At 50.0% G+C, this 23,726-nt stretch overlaps 1 protein-coding gene across 2 annotated transcripts in view; it reads right to left on the reverse strand.

Annotated features, from left to right (window-relative positions):
• Positions 1–7,797: 7,797 nt before the first annotated feature.
• The window catches only part of STK11IP (serine/threonine kinase 11 interacting protein), a 214,385-nt gene continuing 198,456 nt past the window's right edge, over positions 7,798–23,726 (reverse strand). For both annotated transcript variants that reach the window (XM_069227211.1, XM_069227210.1), the window contains one exon: positions 7,798–8,084. In XM_069227211.1, the coding sequence (XP_069083312.1) occupies positions 7,944–8,084 (141 nt within the window). In that variant the 3' untranslated portion in view covers positions 7,798–7,943. The remainder of the gene's footprint in view (positions 8,085–23,726) is intronic.

The raw sequence follows: 23,726 nt of genomic DNA on the forward strand, positions 1-23,726 counted from the left end.
AAGACCGGAGCCCGAGCTGGACAGACACTGGGTACCAGCAGGATTGTATCTGTATACCCAGGGAGTACCGGGGTGCAAAGACCGGGGCCCGTGCTGGACAGACACTGGGTACCAGCGGGATTGTATCTTTACGCCCAGGGAGTACTGGGGTGCAAAGACCGGAGCCCGAGCTGGACAGACACTGGGTACCAGCAGGATTGTATCTGTATACCCAGGGAGTACTGGGGTGCAAAGACCGGAGCCCGAGCTGGACAGACACTGGGTACCAGCAGGATTGTATCTGTATACCCAGGGAGTACCGGGGTGCAAAGACCGGAGCCCGTGCTGGACAGACACTGGGTACCAGCGGGATTGTATCTGTATACCCAGGGAGTACCGGGGTGCAAAGACCGGAGCCCGTGCTGGACAGACACTGGGTACCAGCGGGATTGTATCTTTACGCCCAGGGAGTATTGGGGTGCAAAGACCGTAGCCCGAGCTAGACAGACACTGGGTACCAGCAGGATTGTATCTGTACCCCCAGGGAGTATTGGGGTGCAAAGACCGGAGCCCGAGCTGGACAGACACTGGGTACCAGCAGGATTGTATCTGTATACCCAGGGAGTACTGGGGTGCAAAGACCGGAGCCCGTGCTGGACAGACACTGGGTACCAGCGGGATTGTATCTTTACGCCCAGGGAGTATTGGGGTGCAAAGACCGGAGCCCGTGCTGGACAGACACTGGGTACCAGCAGGACTGTATCTGTACCCCCAGGGAGTACTGGGGTGCAAAGACCGGAGCCCGTGCTGGACAGACACTGGGTACCAGCAGGATTGTATCTGTATACCCAGGGAGTACCGGGGTGCAAAGACCGGAGCTCGAGCTGGACAGACACTGGGTACCAGCAGGATTGTATCTGTACGCCCAGGGAGTACTGGGGTGCAAAGACCGGAGCCCGAGCTGGACAGACACTGGGTACCAGCAGGACTGTATCTGTACCCCCAGGGAGTACTGGGGTGCAAAGACCGGAGCCCGTGCTGGACAGACACTGGGTACCAGCAGGACTGTATCTGTACCCCCAGGGAGTACTGGGGTGCAAAGACCGTAGCCCGAGCTAGACAGACACTGGGTACCAGCAGGACTGGATCTGTATACCCAGGGAGTACCGGGGTGCAAAGACCGGAGCCCGTGCTGGACAGACACTGGGTACCAGCAGGACTGGATCTGTATACCCAGGGAGTACCGGGGTGCAAAGACCGGAGCCCGTGCTGGACAGACATGGGGCACGATCAGGACTGGATCTGTATGTCCAGCGAGTGCTGGGGTGCAAAGACTGGCGCCCCAGCTGGACTCCTAGGCAGATGTGCCATGAATGGTCACCCACTGTACTGCAGTTTATTGGAAATAATTAAGATGAAGTATGAATTCCCACCTCGGGCGACCAGACCAAGACCCCAGCACAGAAGCACCCAATGGAGGATTGAGGAGAAAATGTGTGAAGCAACTCTTACTGCTGGTGCCTGTGGGAGGCTGGCCTGGCGTATAGTGGGTCCCTTGTGGTACTTACACCTTGCACCAGGCCCAGTTATCCCTTATTAGTGTATAGGGTGTCTAGCAGCTTAGGCTGATAGATAATGGTAGCTTAGCAGAGCAGCTTAGGCTGAACTAGGAGACGTGTGAAGCTACTACAGTACCACAAGTGTCACTTGCACAATATCATAAGAAAACACAATACACAGTTATACTAAAAATAAAGGTACTTTATTTTAGTGACAATGTGCCAAAAATATCTCAGAGGATATACTCCCTTAGGAGGTGAGTAAAATACACAAAATATAAACACAAACCAAAATCAGGTAAGTAAACAGTTAGAAAAGTAGTGCAAACACTGTAGAAAACAATAGGACACAATAGGCCTAGGGGCAACACAAACCATATACTAAGAAAGTGGAATGCGAACCACGAATGGACCTCTAGGCTAGTGTAGTGTGTAGAGGGTCGCTGGGAGTGTAAGAAAACACTAAGGGTGTCCAAGATACCCCACCCCAAGACCCTGAAAAGTAGGAGTAAAGTACTACTATTTCCCCAGAAACACACTAAACTAGTGATAGAGCATTTTGCAAAGACCACAACAGACTGCAAAGCACTGAAGACGGATTCCTGGACCTGAAGGAAAGGGACCAAGTCCAAGAGTCATGCAAGTGTCCGGGGGGGGGGGGGCATAGCCCACTAAACCCCGGATGAAGGTGCAAAAGGGCTGCCTCCGGGTGGAAGAAGCCGAAAATTTTCCACAACGGAAGGTGCCAGGAACTTCTCCTCTGGTCAGATGTCCCACGGCGTGCTGGAGGATGCAGAGTCGTTTCCACGCAGAAAGACCACAAACAAGCCTTGCTAGCTGCAAGAGTCGCGGTTGAATGTTTTGGGTGCTGCCAGGGCCCAGGAAGGACCAGGAGGTCGCCCCTTGGAGGAGGAGACAGAGGGGGCGCTCGGCAACACAGAGAGCCCATGCAGAAGCAGGCAGCACCCACAGAAGCACCTGAACAGGCATTCAGAAGATCTGAGCACAGTGGTCGTCTCAGCACAACAAAAGAGGGTCCCATGAAGTCGGAGTCCAACGCAGCGAGTTGGGCAATGCAGGATGGAGTGCTGGGGACCTGGGCTGTGCTGTGCATGAAGGAAGTCTTGCAAAAGTGCACAGAAGCCCTAGCAGCTGCAGTTCACGCAGTACACAGGATTACTGTCTGGTGTGGGGAGGCAAGGACTTACCTCCACCAAATTTGGACAAAAGGACCTCTGGACTGTCGGGGACACTTGTATCCAGCTCCTGTGTTTCAGGGACCACGCTCCTCAAGATGAGTGGACCCAGAGGACCAGTGATTCAGATGTTTGGTGCCTGCGTTAGCAGGGGGAAGATTCCGTCGACCCACGGGAGATTTCTTCTTGGCTTCTAGTGCAGGGTGAAGGCAGACAGCCCTCAGAGCATGCACCACCAGGAAACAGTCGAGAAAGCCGGCAGGATGAGGCGCTACAATGTTGCTGCTAGTCTTCTTGCTACTTTGTTGCGGTTTTGCAGGCGTCCTGGAGCAGTCAGCGGTCGATCTTTGGCAGAAGTTGAAGAGAGAAGTGCAGAGGAACTCTGGTGAGCTCTTGCATTCGTTATCGAGAAACCCACAGGAGAGACCCTAAATAGCCCTCAGAGGAGGATTGGCTACCTAACCAGGTAAGAGCCTATCAGAAGGGGTCTCTGACGTCACCTGCTGGCACTGGCCACTCAGAGGCCTCCATTGTGCCCTCACACCTCTGCATTCAAGATGGCAGAGGTCTGGGGCACACTGGAGGTGCTGGTCAGGGGAGTGGGCACTCCCCTTTCCTTTGTCCAGTTTCACGCCAGAGCAGGGCTGGGGGGATCCCTGAACCGGTGTAGTCTGGTTTATGCAAGGAGAGCACCATCTGTGCCCTTCAAAGCATTTCCAGAGGCTGGGGGAGGCTACTCCTCTCAGGCCCTTCACACCTATTTCCAAAGGGAGAGGGTGTAACACCATCTCTCAGAGGAAATCCTTTGTTCTGCCTTCCTGGGACTGGGCTGCCCAGACCCCAGGAGGGCAGAAACCTGTCTGAGGGTTGGCAGCAGTGGTAGCTGCAGAGAAAACCCCGGAGAGTTCGTTTGGCAGTACCCGGGCTCTATGCTGGAGACCCGGGGATGCATGGAATTGTCCCCCCAATACCAGAATGGTATTGGGGTGACAATTCCATGATCCTAGACATGTTACATGGCCATGTTCGGAGTTACCATTGTGACGCTACATAAAGGTATTGACCTATATGTAGTGCACGCGTGTAATGGTGTCCCCGCACTCACAAAGTCCAGGGAAATTGCCCTGAATAATGTGGGGGCACCTTGGTTAGGGCCAGGGTGCCCTCACACTAAGTAACTTTGCACCTAACCTTCACTAAGTGAGGGTTAGATATTTAGGTGACTTATAAGTTACTTAAATGCAGTGTAAAATGGCTGTGAAATAACGTGGACGTTATTTCACTCAGGCTGCAATGGCAGTCCTGTGTAAGAATTGTCTGAGCTCCCTATGGGTGGCAAAAGAAATGCTGCAGCCCATAGGGATCTCCTGGAACCCTGATACCCTGGGTACCTAGGTACCATATACCAGGGAATTATAAGGGTGTCCCAGTGTGGCAATAAGAATTGGTAAAATTAGTCACTAGCCTGCAGTGACAATTTTAAAAGCAGAGAGAGCATAACCACTGAGGTTCTGGTTAGCAGAGCCTCAGTGATACAGTTAGGCACCACACAGGGAACACATACAGGGCATACTTTATGAGCACTAGGGTCCTGCCTAGCAGGATCCCAGTGACACAGGCAAAAACAAACATACATATAAGTAAAAATGGGGTAACATGCCAGGCAAGATGGTACTTTCCTACAGTGCCCCATGTGGGGGAGACAGGCGCAGGAAGAACAGAAGAGACACCGCAGGAAGACTGGATCTGTAAGAACGGAAAGAGACAGTGGGGAAATCCAAAGGGGAAAAAGAGACAGTTGGGGGGAAAACCGAAAGGTGGAGAGAGAAAACAGACAATTGAGGAACACCATCAGATTGTATTTGTATCCAGACAGAACTGACCAAAGCTGACAAGCATGCAAGTTGTCAACCTGCGTCTGTGCTTGGAAGATGCCTGCACGGTGAACCCAGTGAGAGCCAGACCACTACTTAACGCAGCCAATGAGATGTCTGTCGGGGGCTGGGTTGGCTGTGTGGCAGGGGTGTGGGGGACTCCCCTAAACAACAAACCGCAACCACCATCACAACATGGAGACTGGCTTGCAGGAAGGCAGAGGCAAGGTGTTGTGGGTTGAACAGGGCCATAGGACACATGACGGCTGTGGTATGCCTAACCAGGCAGGGACAACCAATGTAGGGTGGCAGGTGCGGGGTAGTTTGGCTGGAAAGGTACTGAGAGGTCGAGAAGCACAGGGAAAACAACCCTTCATCTGCACAACAAAATGGAGGCAGGGACCTGCACAAAATGGCCACCACAGCCCGACACAAGCACGAAAGCAGGTAGCAGTGCAGACACTCTTCGGTCACTGCACGCTTGATTCCTAGGGCTGTCTTCCATCGATAGGGGGAGGAACACTAGGGGAACAGGGCACTCATGCAACTGAGCCAGAGCGTCAAGTCCTGCAGGCAGAGGACCTGTCAACAGCCACACGCATGCAAGTACCATGCATCAGCTGGCCGCCCTTGCCTACCCACTCCCAAACACTCAATTGAAGGACTAAAGAAACTCTCTAAATACAGATAGAAAAATTGTATAAACTTTTATTTAAATTATTCAAAAGCAGAGTAAGACAATCTTTGACAAATCAAGGGAATTAAAAGAACTGACAGATGCAGATCTATACCACATTCAACATACTATTGCCTCCGTCGAGCCGGCCACACAAATGAATCCCGGATTGTGGGAGATCTCAGGACCTGCTCAGTGAGAAAGAGCCCTCGGATGGGCTCCTGCGGCGGAGTCTCAGATGAGCGATATTATGAAGGCCGCAATGGAGGGATGTGGGAGAGGACACTACCAATGTGTGACTGAAGACGGGGGCTCTACAAACGTGCCAAGAGGAGGCGTTTCACAAAGGGATTCTGGATAGCAGGTTGTCAGAGGTGGCTGCGAGAAAGGTACATTTCCAGGATGAGCAGTGGGACAGAAACCCTACAACGGGAAACTGGAGGGTCGGGATCCCAGGTCAGGCTCAGGAAGAGAAAGCTACAAGTCCAGAGACAGAGGGATCTGAACTCATTAGCACCCACTGGGAGAGTGATCGAAGCCTAGGCACCGGGAAATAAATCCAACAGCTGCAGAGGCGAACAGCAAGATCTAAACACAGTCATCAGTAATACAGGGGTGAAAGCTGGCTCCATTGAGAGGGTTGGGAAAGCTGGATCCAATGAGAGGGCTGGGAAAGCTGGATCCAATGACGGGGCTGGGAAAGCTGGATCCAATGACGGGGCTAGGAAAGCTGGATCCAATGACGGGGCTGGGAAAGCTGGATCCAATGACGGGGCTGGGAAAGCTGGATCCAATGACGGGACTGGGAAAGCTGGATCCATTGAGAGGACTGGGAAAGCTGGATCCATTGAGAGGACTGGGAAAGCTGGATCCATTGAGAGGACTGGGAAAGCTGGATCCATTGAGAGGACTGGGAAAGCTGGCTCCATTGACGGGGCTGGGAAAGCTGGCTCCATTGACGGGGCTGGGAAAGCTGGATCCAATGACGGGGCTGGGAAAGCTGGATCCAATGACGGGGCTGGGAAAGCTGGATCCAATGACGGGGCTGGGAAAGCTGGATCCATTGACGGGGCTGGGAAAGCTGGATCCAATGAGAGGGCTGGAAAAGCTGGATCCATTGAGAGGGCTGGAAAAGCTGGATCCATTGAGAGGGCTGGGAAAGCTGGATCCATTGAGAGGGCTGGGAAAGCTGGATCCATTGAGAGGGCTGGGAAAGCTGGATCCATTGAGAGGGCTTGGGCTGAAGGGTCATAGTACGAGGAACAAGACTGGTGGATCCCAGGACTGGGCGTGGGAAGGGGCCAGGAGTACAGTGCACGGTACTGGGAGATCAACAGGTGGAAAGTGGGTTTGTGAGAAGCACTGGGAGGGGTAGAAGGATGTGCAATGGTAACGATGGAGCTAAGGATGAGGAAAAAAAGCAGGAGGAGTCTCAAACCCTGGATAAGATGGATCCTAAGGTGGATCCGTTTCAGCAGGTCGCTGGCTGGTCTATACTTCAACTGACTTCCATTTGACAGCTTTGAGGCCTACGTGGAAGAGATTCTGGACCAGATCTGGCGGCCTTGGCTCCTGCCCGTGTTAATACAAACCTTTCTTTACCTGGACAGAGGGAAGCATTATCTTCTGAAGTCCAGGGACAAATGCATCAGCTTATCTGACATGTACAGGTACATGGTGGAAAAGATACACGGCATACATCACGTGTGAGAAACGAAGTGCAACGCTTGACTGACCCTTAGGCAGCGGTTTCTTCATCCACCCATCTTTTATACAGGATGAGGCTCCTGTACTCCACGGGAATAAGGCCTTCTGGATACCAGCGCTCTCCTTAGTAAGCTACGTGAGACACTCTTCCAACCTAAAGGGCACACTTCCTAAGACTCAACTGGGGGGATGCCATGGACCTCTCAAAGCTTCAAGGAGAGGCATCTCCCAAGTTACTGAGGATACCCATGGGAGAGCTGAGTGAGACAGGTTTTCTGAAATGCAATGGAAGCGGTACATGGGTTTCACAAGTGCTTCAAAAAGAGAGGTCTCCTGTGCTACCGACAGAAGACAGAGATTTTTCCTGGGATATAACAGGAGCGATATACAAGTGGCTCAAATAGAGGTGCTTACTGGCTTTATCCTGGCTGACTAGCTGTTCCCTTTTGGCCTGATCTGTGTTTATCAGAGAGATCTGCAACAGGTGCTGGTTGGTCAGACAGACTGAGACAAACACAGTCTGTGTGAAGACTTGTATGTACGCTTTTGCATACATCTGTGTTCATTGTGGTATAGTTTAACCAGCGAGCGTCTTATCTCGAACAGAGGCATTGTCCTTGGCTCTCTGCATTGTTCATGTGCGACTCAGATGGCAAAATGTCTCCAACATCACATGGACAACTTGAGCAGAACTGGTTCTCCTTCCTAGAGATGAAGAGAAAATACCTCAATGGCTCCCCATGATTAAGGGGAGACGTCTTCTCAACTCCAGAGAGGTTCCTATATCTCCTGGTGATGACCAACGAGTAAGCAGTCTCAGGTGAATGAAGTGTTGCTGATTCTCACTAAGGTGCTTGTGGACGTGGGATCCAAAATCAGAAATATTTGTAGTTTTTAGTACGTCTCACAGTAAAAGCAAGGCCTACCCTGCTGGGACATGTCTTTCCAGCTCTCAGTCCAAGGTTTCGTGCATCACACAGTTGAATTTGATGTGGAACATCTCTTCCCACGGAACTTTCACCCATTGCACCAGCTCACGGAGCAGGTCTGGGCACTCAGACCGTAGATGCCAGATGGTTTCACTCTGTGTGGTCTGAGGGGAAAAGAAAGTAACCAACACTTATTAAACTGCTGACAGCTGACACACCAAAAGCCATTGGTAAAGATACACAAAACTCCCACCCCTTAACAAAAGCACCATTAAATCCAACCACTCACATCATTGTAAAATGTAATTAAATTAGACAAAACAGTCTGGCTACCTTGCGGGAAACTGTTCTTTCAGGCCAGAGCAAGACGGACGCAAGAGTGAGTAAATGAGTGAATGTGTGTAATTGAGGGATGTGTCAACATGCCGCATGTGTGGCCTTCAGAGGCAGAAATGACAAGAAGGGTTCTGTAAGGAAACAGGCTTTTTGCAGGATCATTCCCACCTTTTGCTCCCATTCGGATTACTGGGCACTGATGTAATGGCTCTGAAATGCTCTGAGCCATGCTAATTAGGGATAATTGCATGTTGCATGTGCTCTAACCATTAACATAGTACAGGTTTAGTTGGCTTGTACCCAGTTGGCATAGTGCAACTTACAAATAAGTCCCTAGTGTAGGAGGCTGGACTGGCTTGTAGTGAGTACCAAGGGGTACTTGCACCTTGCACCAGGCCCAGTTATCCCTTATTAGTGTATAGGGTGTCTAGCAGCTTAGGCTGATAGATAATGGTAGCTTAGCAAAGCAGCTCAGGCTGAACTAGGAGACGTGTGAAGCTACTACAGTACCACTTAGTGTCATATGCACAATATCATAAGAAAACACAATACACAGTTATACTAAAAATAAAGGTACTTTATTTTTATGACAATATGCCAAAGTATCTTAGAGTGTACCCTCAGTGAGAGGATAGGAAATATACACAAGATATATATACACAATAGCAAAAATATGCAGTATAGTCTTAGAAAACAGTGCAAACAATGTATAGTTACAATAGGATGCAATGGGGAAACATAGGGATAGGGGCAACACAAACCATATACTCCAGAAGTGGAATGCGAACCACGAATGGACCCCAAACCTATGTGACCTTGTAGAGGGTCGCTGGGACTATTAGAAAATAGTGAGAGTTAGCAAAATAACCCACCCCAAGACCCTGAAAAGTGAGTGCAAAGTGCACCAAAGTTCCCCTAAGGACAAAATAGTCGTGTTAGAGGGAGAATGCAAGGAAAACACAAATCAGCAATGCAACAACGATGGATTCCTGTCTGAAGGTACTTGTGGAACAAGGGGACCAAGTCCAAAAGTCACAAGCAGCTCGGAGATGGGCAGATGCCCAAGAAATGCCAGCGGTTGGTGCAAAGAAGCTCTTACTAGGCTGAAGAACTGTGAATACTGCAGGAACGACAAGGGCTAGAGACTTCCCCCTTTGGAGGATGGATCCCCCACGCCTTGGAGAGTCGTGCAGAAGTGTTTTCCCGCCGGATGGACGCCAACAAGCCTTGCTACACGCAAATCGTGCGTTTGGCGTTTTTGGACGCTGCTGGGGCCCAGGAGGGACCAGAAGGTCGCAAATTGGACCTGCAGAGAGAGGGGACGTCGAGCAAGACAAAGAGCCCTCGCTGAAGCAGGTAGCACCTGGAGAAGTGCCAGAAACAGGCACTACGAGGATGCGTGAAACGGTGCTCGCCGAAGTTGCACAAAGGAGTCCCACGTCGCCGGAGACCAACTTAGAAAGTCGTGCAATGCAGGTTAGAGTGCCGTGGACCCAGGCTTGGCTGTGCACGAAGGATTTCCGCCGGAAGTGCACAGGGGCCGGAGCAGCTGCAAAGTCGCGGTTCCCAGCAATGCAGCCCAGCGAGGTGAGGCAAGGACTTACCTCCACCAAACTTGGGCTGAAGAGTCACTGGACTGTGGGAGTCACTTGGACGGTGTCGCTGGATTCGAGGGACCTCGCTCGTCGTGCTGAGAGGAGACCCAAGGGACCGGTAATGCAGCTTTTTGGTGCCTGCGGTTGCAGGGGGAAGATTCCGTCGACCCACGGGAGATTTCTTCAGAGCTTCTGGTGCAGAGAGGAGGCAGACTACCCCCACAGCATGCACAAGCAGGAAAACAGTCGAGAAGGCGGCAGGATCAGCGTTACAGAGTTGCAGTAGTCTTTGCTACTATGTTGCAGGTTTGCAGGCTTCCAGCGCGGTCAGCGGTCGATTCCTTATCAGAAGGTGAAGAGGGAGATGCAGAGGAACTCGGCTGAGCTCATGCATTCGTTATCTGAAGTTTCCCCAGAGACAGAGACCCTAAATAGCCAGAAAAGAGGGTTTGGCTACCTAGGAGAGAGGAAAGGCTACTAACACCTGAAGGAGCCTATCAGCAGGAGTCTCTGACGTCACCTGGTGGCACTGGCCACTCCGAGCAGTCCAGTGTGCCAGCAGCACCTCTGTTTCCAAGATGGCAGAGGTCTGGAGCACACTGGAGGAGCTCTGGACACCTCCCAGGGGAGGTGCAGGTCAGGGGAGTGGTCACTCCCCTTTCCTTTGTCCAGTTTCGCGCCAGAGCAGGGGCTAAGGGGTCCCTGAACCGGTGTAGACTGGCTTATGCAGAATTGGGCACATCTGTGCCCAACAAAGCATTTCCAGAGGCTGGGGGAGGCTACTCCTCCCCTGCCTTCACACCATTTTCCAAAGGGAGAGGGTGTCACACCCTCTCTCAGAGGAAGTTCTTTGTTCTGCCATCCTGGGCCAGGCCTGGCTGGACCCCAGGAGGGCAGCTGCCTGTCTGAGGGGTTGGCAGCAGCAGCAGCTGCAGAGAAACCCCAGGAAGGGCAGTATGACAGTACCAGGGTCTGTGCTACAGACCACTGGGATCATGGAATTGTACCAACAATGCCAGGATGGCATAGAGGGGGCAATTCCATGATCATAGACATGTTACATGGCCATATTCGGAGTTACCATGGTGAAGCTACATATAGGTAGTGACCTATATGTAGTGCACGCGTGTAATGGTGTCCCCGCACTCACAAAGTTCAGTGAATTGGCTCTGAACAATGTGGGGGCACCTTGGCTAGTGCCAGGGTGCCCTCACACTAAGTAACTTTGCACCTAACCTTTACCAGGTAAAGGTTAGACATATAGGTGACTTATAAGTTACTTAAGTGCAGTGTAAAATGGCTGTGAAATAACGTGGACGTTATTTCACTCAGGCTGCAGTGGCAGGCCTGTGTAAGATTTGTCAGAGCTCCCTATGGGTGGCAAAAGAAATGCTGCAGCCCATAGGGATCTCCTGGAACCCCAATACCCTGGGTACCTCAGTACCATATACTAGGGAATTATAAGGGTGTTCCAGTAAGCCAATGTAAATTGGTAAAAATGGTCACTAGCTTGTTAGTGACAATTTGGAAAGAAATGAGAGCATAACCACTGAGGTTCTGATTAGCAGAGCCTCAGTGAGACAGTTAGTCACTACACAGGTAACACATTCAGGCACACTTATGAGCACTGGGGCCCTGGGTTACCAGGGTCCCAGTGACACATACAACTAAAAACAACATATATACAGTGAAAAATGGGGGTAACATGCCAGGCAAGATGGTACTTTCCTACACAACCCCCCCCCAAACGAAGGACAATAAGACTAGCCATTACCTGATGAGTCTTCATTGTCTAAGTGGAAATATCTGGAGAGTCCATCTGCATTGGAGTGGCTACTCCCAGGTCTATGTTCCACTGTATAGTCCATTCCCTGTAGGGATATGGACCACCTCAACAATTTAGGATTTTCACCTTTCATTTGTTTTAGCCAAAGTAGAGGTTTGTGGTCTGTCTGAACAATGAAGTGAGTGCCAAACAGGTATGGCCTCAACTTCTTCAGAGCCCAGACCACAGCAAAGGCCTCCCTCTCAATGGCAGACCAACGCTTTTCTCTAGGGGTCAACCTCCTACTAATAAAAGCAACAGGTTGATCCTGGCCCTCAGAATTAAGTTGTGATAGGACTGCCCCTACTCCTAATTCAGATGCATCAGTTTGGACATAGAATTTTTTAGAGTAACAAGGGCTTTTCAGGACAGGTGCAGAGCACATGGCCTGCTTCAGCTCCCCAAAAGCTTTCTGACAGTTTGCTGTCCATAATACCTTTTTAGGCATTTTCTTGGATGTGAGGTCATTAAGAGGGGCTGCAATGGAGCCATAGTTCTTAATGAACCTCCTGTAATACCCAGTGAGGCCTAGGAAGGCTCTCACCTGAGTCTGAGTGGTAGGGGGAACCCAATCAATAATAGTTTGGATTTTCCCCTGAAGTGGTGCAATCTGTTCCCCACCAACAAGGTGTCCCAGATAAACCACCTTACCCTGCCCTATCTGGCACTTTGAAGCCTTGATAGTGAGGCCTGCCTTTTGCAGGGCCTCCAAAACTTTCCAAAGGTGGACCAGGTGATCATCCCAGCTGGAGCTAAAGACAGCTATATCATCCAAATATGCTGCACTGAAAGCTTCCAGCCCTTGCAGGACTGTGTTCACCAACCTCTGAAAAGTGGCAGGTGCATTTTTCAAACCAAAAGGCATTACAGTAAACTGGTAATGTCCTCCAATGGTAGAAAATGCAGTTTTAGGTTTAGCATCTTCTGACATTTTGATCTGCCAATACCCTGCAGTCAAATCAAAAGTGCTTAGATACTTGGCAGATGCCAGTGTATCTATTAGCTCATCTGCCCTGGGTATAGGGTGAGCATCTGTTTTGGTTACCAAGTTGAGACCTCTATAGTCTACACAAAACCTCATTTCCTTCTTTCCATCTTTAGAATTGGGTTTTGGTACCAGTACCACAGGAGAAGCCCATGGACTGTCAGAGTGCTCAACCACTCCTAGTTCCAACATTTTCTGAACCTCTTGCTTTATGCAGTCCCTGACATGGTCAGGCTGCCTATAGATCTTACTTTTGACAGGTAAACTGTCTCCAGTATCTATAGTGTGCTCACACCAAGAAGTGGTGCCTGGCACAATGGAGAAGAGTTCTGAAAATTGTCCTAGGAGATTTATGCAATTATCTTTCTGCTCAGCAGTAAGACAATCAGCCAAAACTACACCTTCCACAAGAGCATCTTGTTCTGTGGAAGAGAAGAGATCAGGTAGAGGATCACTGTCTTCTTCCTGTCCCTCATCTGTTGCCATGAGCAGGGTGAGATCAGCCCTGTCATAGTAGGGTTTCAGGCGGTTGACATGGAGCACCCTAAGGGGACTCCTGGCAGTGCCTAAGTCAACCAAGTAGGTGACTTCACCCTTCTTTTCAACAATTGTGTGGGGTCCACTCCATTTATCTTGGAGTGCTCTTGGGGCCACAGGCTCCAAGACCCACACTTTCTGCCCTGGTTGGTACTGAACCAAAACAGCCTTCTGATCATGCCATTGCTTCTGGAGCTCTTGGCTGGCCTGAAGGTTTTTACTGGCCTTTTTCATGTACTCAGCCATCCTTGATCTGAGGCCAAGTACATAATCCACAATATCCTGCTTAGGAGCTTTTAAAGGTTGTTCCCAACCCTCCTTTACAAGTGTGAGTGGACCCCTAACAGGGTGTCCAAAAAGAAGTTCAAAGGGGCTGAAGCCCACTCCTTTCTGGGGTACCTCCCTGTAGGCAAAAAGGAGGCATGGTAGAAGGATATCCCATCTCCTGCGGAGTTTTTCAGGGAGTCCCATAATCATGCCTTTGAGAGTTTTATTAAATCTCTCCACCAGTCCATTTGTTTGTGGATGATAGGGTGTTGTGAACTTGTAAGTTACACCACACTCCTTCCACATGGCCTTTAAGTATGCAGACATGAAATTGCTTCCCCTGTCTGATACTACTTCCTTTGGGAAGCCCACCCTGGAAAATATTCCCAGGAGGGCCTTTGCCACTGCAGGAGCTGTAGTGGTCCTTAAAGGAATAGCTTCAGGATATCTTGTGGCATGGTCCACTACCACTAAGATAAACCTATTGCCTGAAGCAGTAGGAGGGTCAAGGGGGCCAACTATGTCAACCCCTACCCTTTCAAAGGGAACCCCAACCACAGGCAGTGGGATAAGGGGTGCCTTTGGAGTGCCACCTGTCTTGCCACTGGCTTGACAGGTTTCACAGGACTTACAAAATTCTTTTGTGTCCTCAGACATCCTAGGCCAATGAAACAGTGGTACCAATCTGTCCCAAGTTTTCATTTGACCCAGGTGCCCAGCTAAGGGAATGTCATGTGCCAGTGTTAGGAGGAACTTTCTGTACTCCTGAGGAATCACTAATCTCCTGGCAGCTCCAGGTTTAGGATCCCTATGCTCAGTGTACAAGAGGTTGTCCTCCCAGTAAACTCTGTGTGAGTCACTGACATCCCCATTAGCCTGTTTGACAGCTTGCTGTCTGAGACCCTCTAATGCGGGACAGGTTTGCTGTGCCACACTCAGCTCCTCTCTGGCAGGCCCCCCTTCACCCAAAAGCTCAGCAGTGTCTGCTTCCAGCTCCTCTGGTGTAGGTTCTGCACAGGGAGGGAATTCTTCTTCCTCAGAAGTAGAATCCACTGTAGAGGGAGGGATAGTAGGAAGTGGTTTGCTTCTACTAGCCCTAGCTTTAGGGAGCACTTGGTCCATTGTTCCAGGATCCAAGCTTCCCTGTCCTTTTTGCTTTTTGGCCTGAGCCCTTGTCAAAGCAAAAATATGCCCTGGGATGCCCAGCATTGCTGCATGGGCCTCCAACTCCACATCTGACCAAGCTGATGTCTCCAAATCGTTCCCTAATAGACAGTCTACAGGTAAATCTGAAGCTACCACAACTTTCTTTGGACCAGATACCCCCCCCCCCCCAGTTGAGATTTACAACAGCCATGGGGTGGCTTTGTGTTATGTTGTGAGCATCGGTTACTTGGTACTGGTGTCCAAGTATGTGTGGTTCAGGGTGCACCAGTTTCTCAATCACCATTGTGACACTGGCACCTGTGTCCCTGTAGGCCTGGACCTCAACACCATTTATTAGGGTTAGTTGCTTGTACTTCTCCAAGTTATGGGGGCAAGCAACCAAAGTGGCTAAGTCAATAGCCCCTTCAGAGACTAAAGTAGCCTCTGTGGTCTCCCTAATCAGACCAACCCCAACTAAATTACCAAAAGTGAGCCCAGCTACTCCCTTGGATTGGCTATTAGTAGGTTTGCTCCCACCACCACTGCTATTAGTAGGGACACTAGGTGTAGCAGTAGGGGTTGTAGTGGTAGGAGCTGTGGTGCCTTTCTTTGGACAACTGGGATCTGTTGTCCAATGGCCTTTTATTTTACATAAATAGCACCATGGTTTCTTTTCCTTGTTCTGATTAAAGGAGGATTTGGGCCCACCACCCCCACCAGAGTGTTTTTGTGGGCCTGATGAAGACTCATTTTTAGATTTGTCCCCACCCTTGTCAGAAGACTTACCATCCTTCTTTTTGTTGCCATCTTTGTCACCCCCTGTATGAACTTTTCTGTTCACTCTTGTTCTGACCCATTTGTCTGCCTTCTTTCCCAATTCTTGGGGAGAGGTCAGATCAGAGTCCACCAAGTACTGGTGCAACAAATCAGACACACAATTATTAAGAATATGCTCTCTCAGGATCAAGTTATACAGGCTGTCATAATCAGTAACTTTACTGCCATGTAACCACCCCTCCAAGGCCTTCACTGCCTGGTCAATGAAATCAACCCAGTCTTGTGAAGACTCCTTTTTGGTATCTCTGAACTTTATCCTGTACTGTTCAGTGGTTAAGCCATAACCATCCAGGAGTGCATTCTTAAGAACTTGGAAATTGTTAGCATCATTTTCTTTTACAGTAAGGAGCCTATCCCTACCTTTTCCAGTAAATGATAGCCATAGGATAGCAGCCCACTGCTTTTGAGGGACATCCTGTACAGCACAGGCCCTCTCAAGTGCAGCAAACCACTTGTTAATGTCATCCCCCTCCTTGTAAGGGGGAACTATCTTGTGCAGATTCCTGGAATCATGCTCTTTTGCAGGATGACTATGGGGAATACTGCTGCTGCCACCATGGGTATCTAAACCCATCTTCTGTCTTTCCCTCTCTATTTCTAAAGACTGTCTATCCAAATCCAGCTGTTGCTTCTTGAGCTTCAGTCTGGTTTGCTCCACTCTCAATCTATTGAGCTCCCTTTCTAACAATCTGTCATCAGGGTGGGTGGGAGGGACATTTCTAGATACAGAGGTATGATGGGAATGAACAGAAGGAGACCTGTCCCTTACTAAGGGCACCCTAACAGCTTGGCTACCAGCATAATGTGAGAGCACATCATCAGTATGATGTGATTCAACCTCTGTACCAACTATGCTAGACTGTCTAGTAATGGGCAGGCTGAGAAGTTTCTTTCCTGAACCTTTTCCTGGGGGAGTCCCTGGATCAGATTGAGAACCATTAGCTACTTTTTCTACAGATTGGGCACTTATGGCCTTATCCTGTACTCTAAGCATATTAATTAACAGTTCTAAGGAAGGATTCTTCCCTACACTCAAACCTCTCTCTATGCAGAGACTCCTTGCTCCTTTCCAGCTAAGGTGATCATATGCAAGTTTGGACAGTTCAACTTTTTGGCCTGTGCCAGACATTTTTAGAGAGAGTTAAAGTGATAGACAAAGAGAAAAAAGTTTTCAGAACTTTTTGGAAAGACAGAAAAAACTTTTTAAACTTTTAAGAACTTTTTGAAAGTTTAGAAGTACTTTTCAGCACTTAGAAAAGAGTGAAAAGAGGAAATGCAAAACTTTTTGGCTATGTGTATATACACTGACCTTGTTTTGTATATTTTTCTCTTATGAAAAGTACAATGACAAGAGTGGTAAGTAGTCTCAAAGCACTTATCCCACCGCTGCCACCAATGTAGGAGGCTGGACTGGCTTGTAGTGAGTACCAAGGGGTACTTGCACCTTGCACCAGGCCCAGTTATCCCTTATTAGCGTATAGGGTGTCTAGCAGCTTAGGCTGATAGATAATGGTAGCTTAGCAAAGCAGCTCAGGCTGAACTAGGAGACGTGTGAAGCTACTACAGTACCACTTAGTGTCATATGCACAATATCATAAGAAAACACAATACACAGTTATACTAAAAATAAAGGTACTTTATTTTTATGACAATATGCCAAAGTATCTTAGAGTGTACCCTCAGTGAGAGGATAGGAAATATACACAAGATATATATACACAATAGCAAAAATATGCAGTATAGTCTTAGAAAACAGTGCAAACAATGTATAGTTACAATAGGATGCAATGGGGAAACATAGGGATAGGGGCAACACAAACCATATACTCCAGAAGTGGAATGCGAACCACGAATGGACCCCAAACCTATGTGACCTTGTAGAGGGTCGCTGGGACTATTAGAAAATAGTGAGAGTTAGCAAAATAACCCACCCCAAGACCCTGAAAAGTGAGTGCAAAGTGCACCAAAGTTCCCCTAAGGACAAAATAGTCGTGTTAGAGGGAGAATGCAAGGAAAACACAAATCAGCAATGCAACAACGATGGATTCCTGTCTGAAGGTACCTGTGGAACAAGGGGATCAAGTCCAAAAGTCACAAGCAGCTCGGAGATGGGCAGATGCCCAAGAAATGCCAGCGGTTGGTGCAAAGAAGCTCTTACTAGGCTGAAGAACTGTGAATACTGCAGGAACGACAAGGGCTAGAGACTTCCCCCTTTGGAGGATGGATCCCCCACGCCTTGGAGAGTCGTGCAGAAGTGTTTTCCCGCCGGATGGACGCCAACAAGCCTTGCTACACGCAAATCGTGCGTTTGGCGTTTTTGGACGCTGCTGGGGCCCAGGAGGGACCAGAAGGTCGCAAATTGGACCTGCAGAGAGAGGGGACGTCGAGCAAGACAAAGAGCCCTCGCTGAAGCAGGTAGCACCTGGAGAAGTGCCAGAAACAGGCACTACGAGGATGCGTGAAACGGTGCTCGCCGAAGTTGCACAAAGGAGTCCCACGTCGCCGGAGACCAACTTAGAAAGTCGTGCAATGCAGGTTAGAGTGCTGTGGACCCAGGCTTGACTGTGCACGAAGGATTTCCGCCGGAAGTGCACAGGGGCCGGAGCAGCTGCAAAGTCGCGGTTCCCAGCAATGCAGCCCAGCGAGGTGAGGCAAGGACTTACCTCCACCAAACTTGGGCTGAAGAGTCACTGGACTGTGGGAGTCACTTGGACGGTGTCGCTGGATTCGAGGGACCTCGCTCGTCGTGCTGAGAGGAGACCCAAGGGACCGGTAATGCAGCTTTTTGGTGCCTGCGGTTGCAGGGGGAAGATTCCGTCGACCCACGGGAGATTTCTTCGGAGCTTCTGGTGCAGAGAGGAGGCAGACTACCCCCACAGCATGCACAAGCAGGAAAACAGTCGAGAAGGCGGCAGGATCAGCGTTACAGAGTTGCAGTAGTCGTCTTTGCTACTATGTTGCAGGTTTGCAGGCTTCCAGCGCGGTCAGCGGTCGATTCCTTATCAGAAGGTGAAGAGGGAGATGCAGAGGAACTCGGCTGAGCTCATGCATTCGTTATCTGAAGTTTCCCCAGAGACAGAGACCCTAAATAGCCAGAAAAGAGGGTTTGGCTACCTAGGAGAGAGGAAAGGCTACTAACACCTGAAGGAGCCTATCAGCAGGAGTCTCTGACGTCACCTGGTGGCACTGGCCACTCAGAGCAGTCCAGTGTGCCAGCAGCACCTCTGTTTCCAAGATGGCAGAGGTCTGGAGCACACTGGAGGAGCTCTGGACACCTCCCAGGGGAGGTGCAGGTCAGGGGAGTGGTCACTCCCCTTTCCTTTGTCCAGTTTCGCGCCAGAGCAGGGGCTAAGGGGTCCCTGAACCGGTGTAGACTGGCTTATGCAGAATTGGGCACATCTGTGCCCAACAAAGCATTTCCAGAGGCTGGGGGAGGCTACTCCTCCCCTGCCTTCACACCATTTTCCAAAGGGAGAGGGTGTCACACCCTCTCTCAGAGGAAGTTCTTTGTTCTGCCATCCTGGGCCAGGCCTGGCTGGACCCCAGAAGGGCAGCTGCCTGTCTGAGGGGTTGGCAGCAGCAGCAGCTGCAGAGAAACCCCAGGAAGGGCAGTATGACAGTACCAGGGTCTGTGCTACAGACCACTGGGATCATGGAATTGTACCAACAATGCCAGGATGGCATAGAGGGGGCAATTCCATGATCATAGACATGTTACATGGCCATATTCGGAGTTACCATGGTGAAGCTACATATAGGTAGTGACCTATATGTAGTGCACGCGTGTAATGGTGTCCCCGCACTCACAAAGTTCAGTGAATTGGCTCTGAACAATGTGGGGGCACCTTGGCTAGTGCCAGGGTGCCCTCACACTAAGTAACTTTGCACCTAACCTTTACCAGGTAAAGGTTAGACATATAGGTGACTTATAAGTTACTTAAGTGCAGTGTAAAATGGCTGTGAAATAACGTGGACGTTATTTCACTCAGGCTGCAGTGGCAGGCCTGTGTAAGATTTGTCAGAGCTCCCTATGGGTGGCAAAAGAAATGCTGCAGCCCATAGGGATCTCCGGGAACCCCAATACCCTGGGTACCTCAGTACCATATACTAGGGAATTATAAGGGTGTTCCAGTAAGCCAATGTAAATTGGTAAAAATGGTCACTAGCTTGTTAGTGACAATTTGGAAAGAAATGAGAGAGCATAACCACTGAGGTTCTGATTAGCAGAGCCTCAGTGAGACAGTTAGTCACTACACAGGTAACACATTCAGGCACACTTATGAGCACTGGGGCCCTGGGTTACCAGGGTCCCAGTGACACATACAACTAAAAACAACATATATACAGTGAAAAATGGGGGTAACATGCCAGGCAAGATGGTACTTTCCTACACCTAGTATATGGTACAAGCGGTATCTAGGGCCTGTTAGCTAAAATGCCGATCGTCGATGGCACCATTAGTTGTGCCATCACGACTACAAGGTAAAACATGGCTCCCGGTCCGCCACTGCAGACTGGAAGGGAGTTTAAAACTGCTAACTCAGCATTGGCATTTAAGGCAATGACAAAGCCCAGTCCTCCCTCTACAATATGTCACCTCAAAGAAACGAACCCCAAGGCAGGGTGCTGTGTGTTAAAAAGTGGAGCATTTCAACAGTAAAAACCCTAAACTGCCATTTTTATTGTGGAAAGGCTAGTAGCCCCATTGGCAAGTACAGAGTTACAGGCTCACATCTCTGCCCTGCTAACTTCTGGATGGAGCTACTAAAAGTTGGACCTTTGGAGTACCATAAGAATCCATGCATGAAATTCGATTCAATGGTTGAATTGAGTTTAATGTCACTGGTGGGCAAAGAGCAACTTTAGCTGTCCAAGGTTTCCAGTGCCCATTTATGGTTGCGCTCAAGGGGCTGTAATTTACATTGTGCCCTGGGGCGCAACAAGTGTGTGCACCCGCTTTGTGCATTCCCGAGGCACAATGGTATTACAGAAGGGGCCTAGATGCATCCTCTTATGTAATACTGATAGTGCTGCGCACACGCAGCACCAGTGCTATCATGAGGGCGTACCACCATCCTCCTCGGGCGTAGCCTCATGCAAACGAGGAAATCACGTTGGCTCTGCACCCGCGTGGTATTATGAAAGCGTACGCAGAGGTAAACATGGCCTTAGGAAGTGCACTGAACGTGGACCAGAAAGAGGCACCACACTTTCAGTGTGCCTCCTAAAGGCAGCCCTCTGGAGGGGAGAAAAGGGGGCACATGGACCCCCCCCCCCCCCACACATCCCACTGCACTCCCTCACTGCACCCGCCTGCAAGGAGATCTCTCTCACCCCTCTTCAAAGTGCAGGTGGCACGTCGCCTACACTGTGAAACACGGAGCGGCTTTAAAAGTCTGCTGGCAGTTCTGGGATGTACTCAGTACACTGACCGGTGCCAGATGCACGGCGACGTTCACCCCGTGAATCAGTGACTTCTGGGCCCTTGTGGACTCAACCTGTTTTTGTGCCCCTGCCCCCCTCCCCCCCCCCCCCCCCCCCTTCACCCCAGGGGACTCTTTTCTGTGCCTCATCTTTAAAATGACCATTTAACCTTATACCCCTTTTCTAAGCCTCTTCTTGCCCACCTTTGTCTTCTCTTTGTGTCTTTGCTCATCTTTCTCTGCCTCTCCTGCTCTTCTGATCTTTGCTGTCTTTGGCTCGCTCTTTCCTTTCACTCTGTTTGCTCTTTTGTTAATGTTCTTCTTTGTCACTTCTCTGACATGCGCTGCTCTGTTTTCCCACCCTTGCAACACTCCTCGAAAGCACTGATCTCCTAGGCCCTCCTGTGTGACCTTTCTCCTGACCAACTATTCCTTACACAACATGGCTTAACATCTGCCCCAGACAAGGCGTCGGCCAGGCAACCCTGGATTTGCCAACATCTATCACGAAGAATTCAACTGTTGCCTCACCTCACCTGACATAAGCAGCCGGCTGGAACATCCAGCCTTCTACCTCCACCATCAACCAGCTGGGCTGAACGCACCACACCTTCACATCAAGGAGGTACAACCTCAAAAAACATCCGTAAGAGCTTCCCTGAATGACAGGTTTTTAGTCCGCACTGGTGGCAGCTGACACCAGTGTGAGGTACACTATGATGACTCCTTAGGGTGGCTGAGGGTTGCCATCCTGAAATGCAAAGGCCACTTCTAGATTCACCTCATTATCACATTTCAGTTTCAGCAGTAGGTGTCTTCCAAGGGTGCTCTTGGTCACAGTGGAATACACAGCCTTAAAAATCAGCACCTTACCCAAACCTAGGAGTGCAACTACTGTCACCACCACACCTCCCCAGGCCCAGATCCAGCTTTAGCTCCACACTTGCAGACCTAATTGTCCCTCTGACACCTACGTCCAACTCCTATATCTGCTCCGTAACCTCAAAGTCCACCTAGAGGACCTTACTGACCCCAGCTCTACCAATGGAAGACCTCAGCATCTTGAGGACTCACCCAGTGGGTGCATGACCCCAGCAACATGACCAGACACCTCCTCAACTCCATATTCACCAACATCTCTAACATCATGATAGACAAACCCACCTCTCTCACTAGGAAGGTGCTCACCCTCATCTGCTTCAGTTTGCATCTACCCAACCAACCCAGAACCACAAACATTCAAACTTCCCAATACCACTGGATCAAAATCCCAAAGGATATTTTAATGTCCATACTTGAATCTCAATGTTACTGCCACCATGCCTAAAGGGCACCATCACAAACCTCTTGAAATTATCCACCATTTCTCCCTCCAAGCCACAGGCCAGCCGGTACACTAAGGACCTCCAACTCAGAAAGTGTTCACGCAAGCAGCTGGAGTGACGATGGCGCCACTCCCATGACAAAGCCAACAGACTCCTATAAAACAGCCATTCGGCTCTACCACCAGAGCCTCAAGACTACCATGCACACAACTCTTACCGAGTGGATTCACAACAGCTAAAACACCACCAAAAAAACCTCTCTATCATGAAAGAAATCAGGTTCTCTAATAGTTAACACTGCCACCCCCTCTCAAGATCTTCTGCACTAAAATATGCAACTACTTCTCAGGAAGAATAAAACCTATACTCAACAACTTTGTCCCGACCTGCCCTCTTCTTCACACTCGACAACCTCTACTCTACAGACAGCAACACTAAGGAGGCCACCCCAAACTACTGGCCAGCCACCACCTCCACAGAACCTCTAGCACCTTGCACTTCCACAACACAGGAGACCCGCACACTCATGCCCACAGTGCATCTCCACCAGGGGCCTTGACCTCTCCTGCTCATTTCCATTCTGATATTGACCCTTCTTGTCAGTACAGCCACCTACCCGGACCCCTGGAAATACACCACCTTCCTATCACTCCTCAAAAACCCAATCAGCTGACCCTTCGACTATGGCAAAGGACAGGTCCATCTCCCTCCTCCCTTACCCAGCCAGGGCCTGAGAGAAGCTAATGAACACCCACCAGGCCCCTCCTCTCACAATCTGTCTTCAACCCAACCACAGCACAGAGACCACCCTCACAGCAGCCACCATAGACATCCTCCACATCCGGAGCAAAGGTCACATAGCAGCCTCATTCCAACAAATTCAACACCGTCTCCCACATCGTCGCAATCCAACACCTCTGCAAAGCTGGGATTCGAGGCTCTGAGCTACAACAGACCCAATCAGTCCACCTAGCACCCTACCAATCCGGAGGAGCCTTGGAGAGATGATAATCTGCAGAATCCCCCCCAAGGCTACTTCCAGAGGACTACCCTTTTCAATGTCTATATGCCCCCCACTCGCCAGCATCATCATCTTCAAGGGCAAGTTGGGCTTAGGGTTCAGAGAGAGGTGGAGTTTGGGCTTAGAGCTGGGAAACTGAGGCCTCGGAGAGGGTGGAGTTAGGGCTTAGGGCTGGGAACGAGCAGAAATAGGGTTAGTGCTTGGGAGAGAGATGGAGCTAGGGCTTAGGTCACTGGAAGCAGATGAAGTTAGGGTGATGCGGAAAGAGTTAGGGCTTGCGCTACAGGCGGAGTTAGGGCTTAGGGTTGGAGGAGCAGTTGGATTTAGGGCTTAGGGTTTGTGAGAGGGGTGGAGTTAGGGCGTAGGGTTTGTGAGAGGTGGAGTTTGGTCTTAGGGTTTGTGAGAGGTGGAGTTTGGGCTTAGGGTTTGTGAGAGAGGTGGAGTTTGGTCTTAGGGTTTGTGAGAGGTGGAGTTTGGTCTTAGGGTTTGTGAGAGGTGGAGTTTGGTCT

The sequence above is a fragment of the Pleurodeles waltl genome, chromosome 3_2 (genome assembly GCF_031143425.1).
Source record: "Pleurodeles waltl isolate 20211129_DDA chromosome 3_2, aPleWal1.hap1.20221129, whole genome shotgun sequence".
Lineage (NCBI taxonomy): Eukaryota > Metazoa > Chordata > Amphibia > Caudata > Salamandridae > Pleurodeles > Pleurodeles waltl.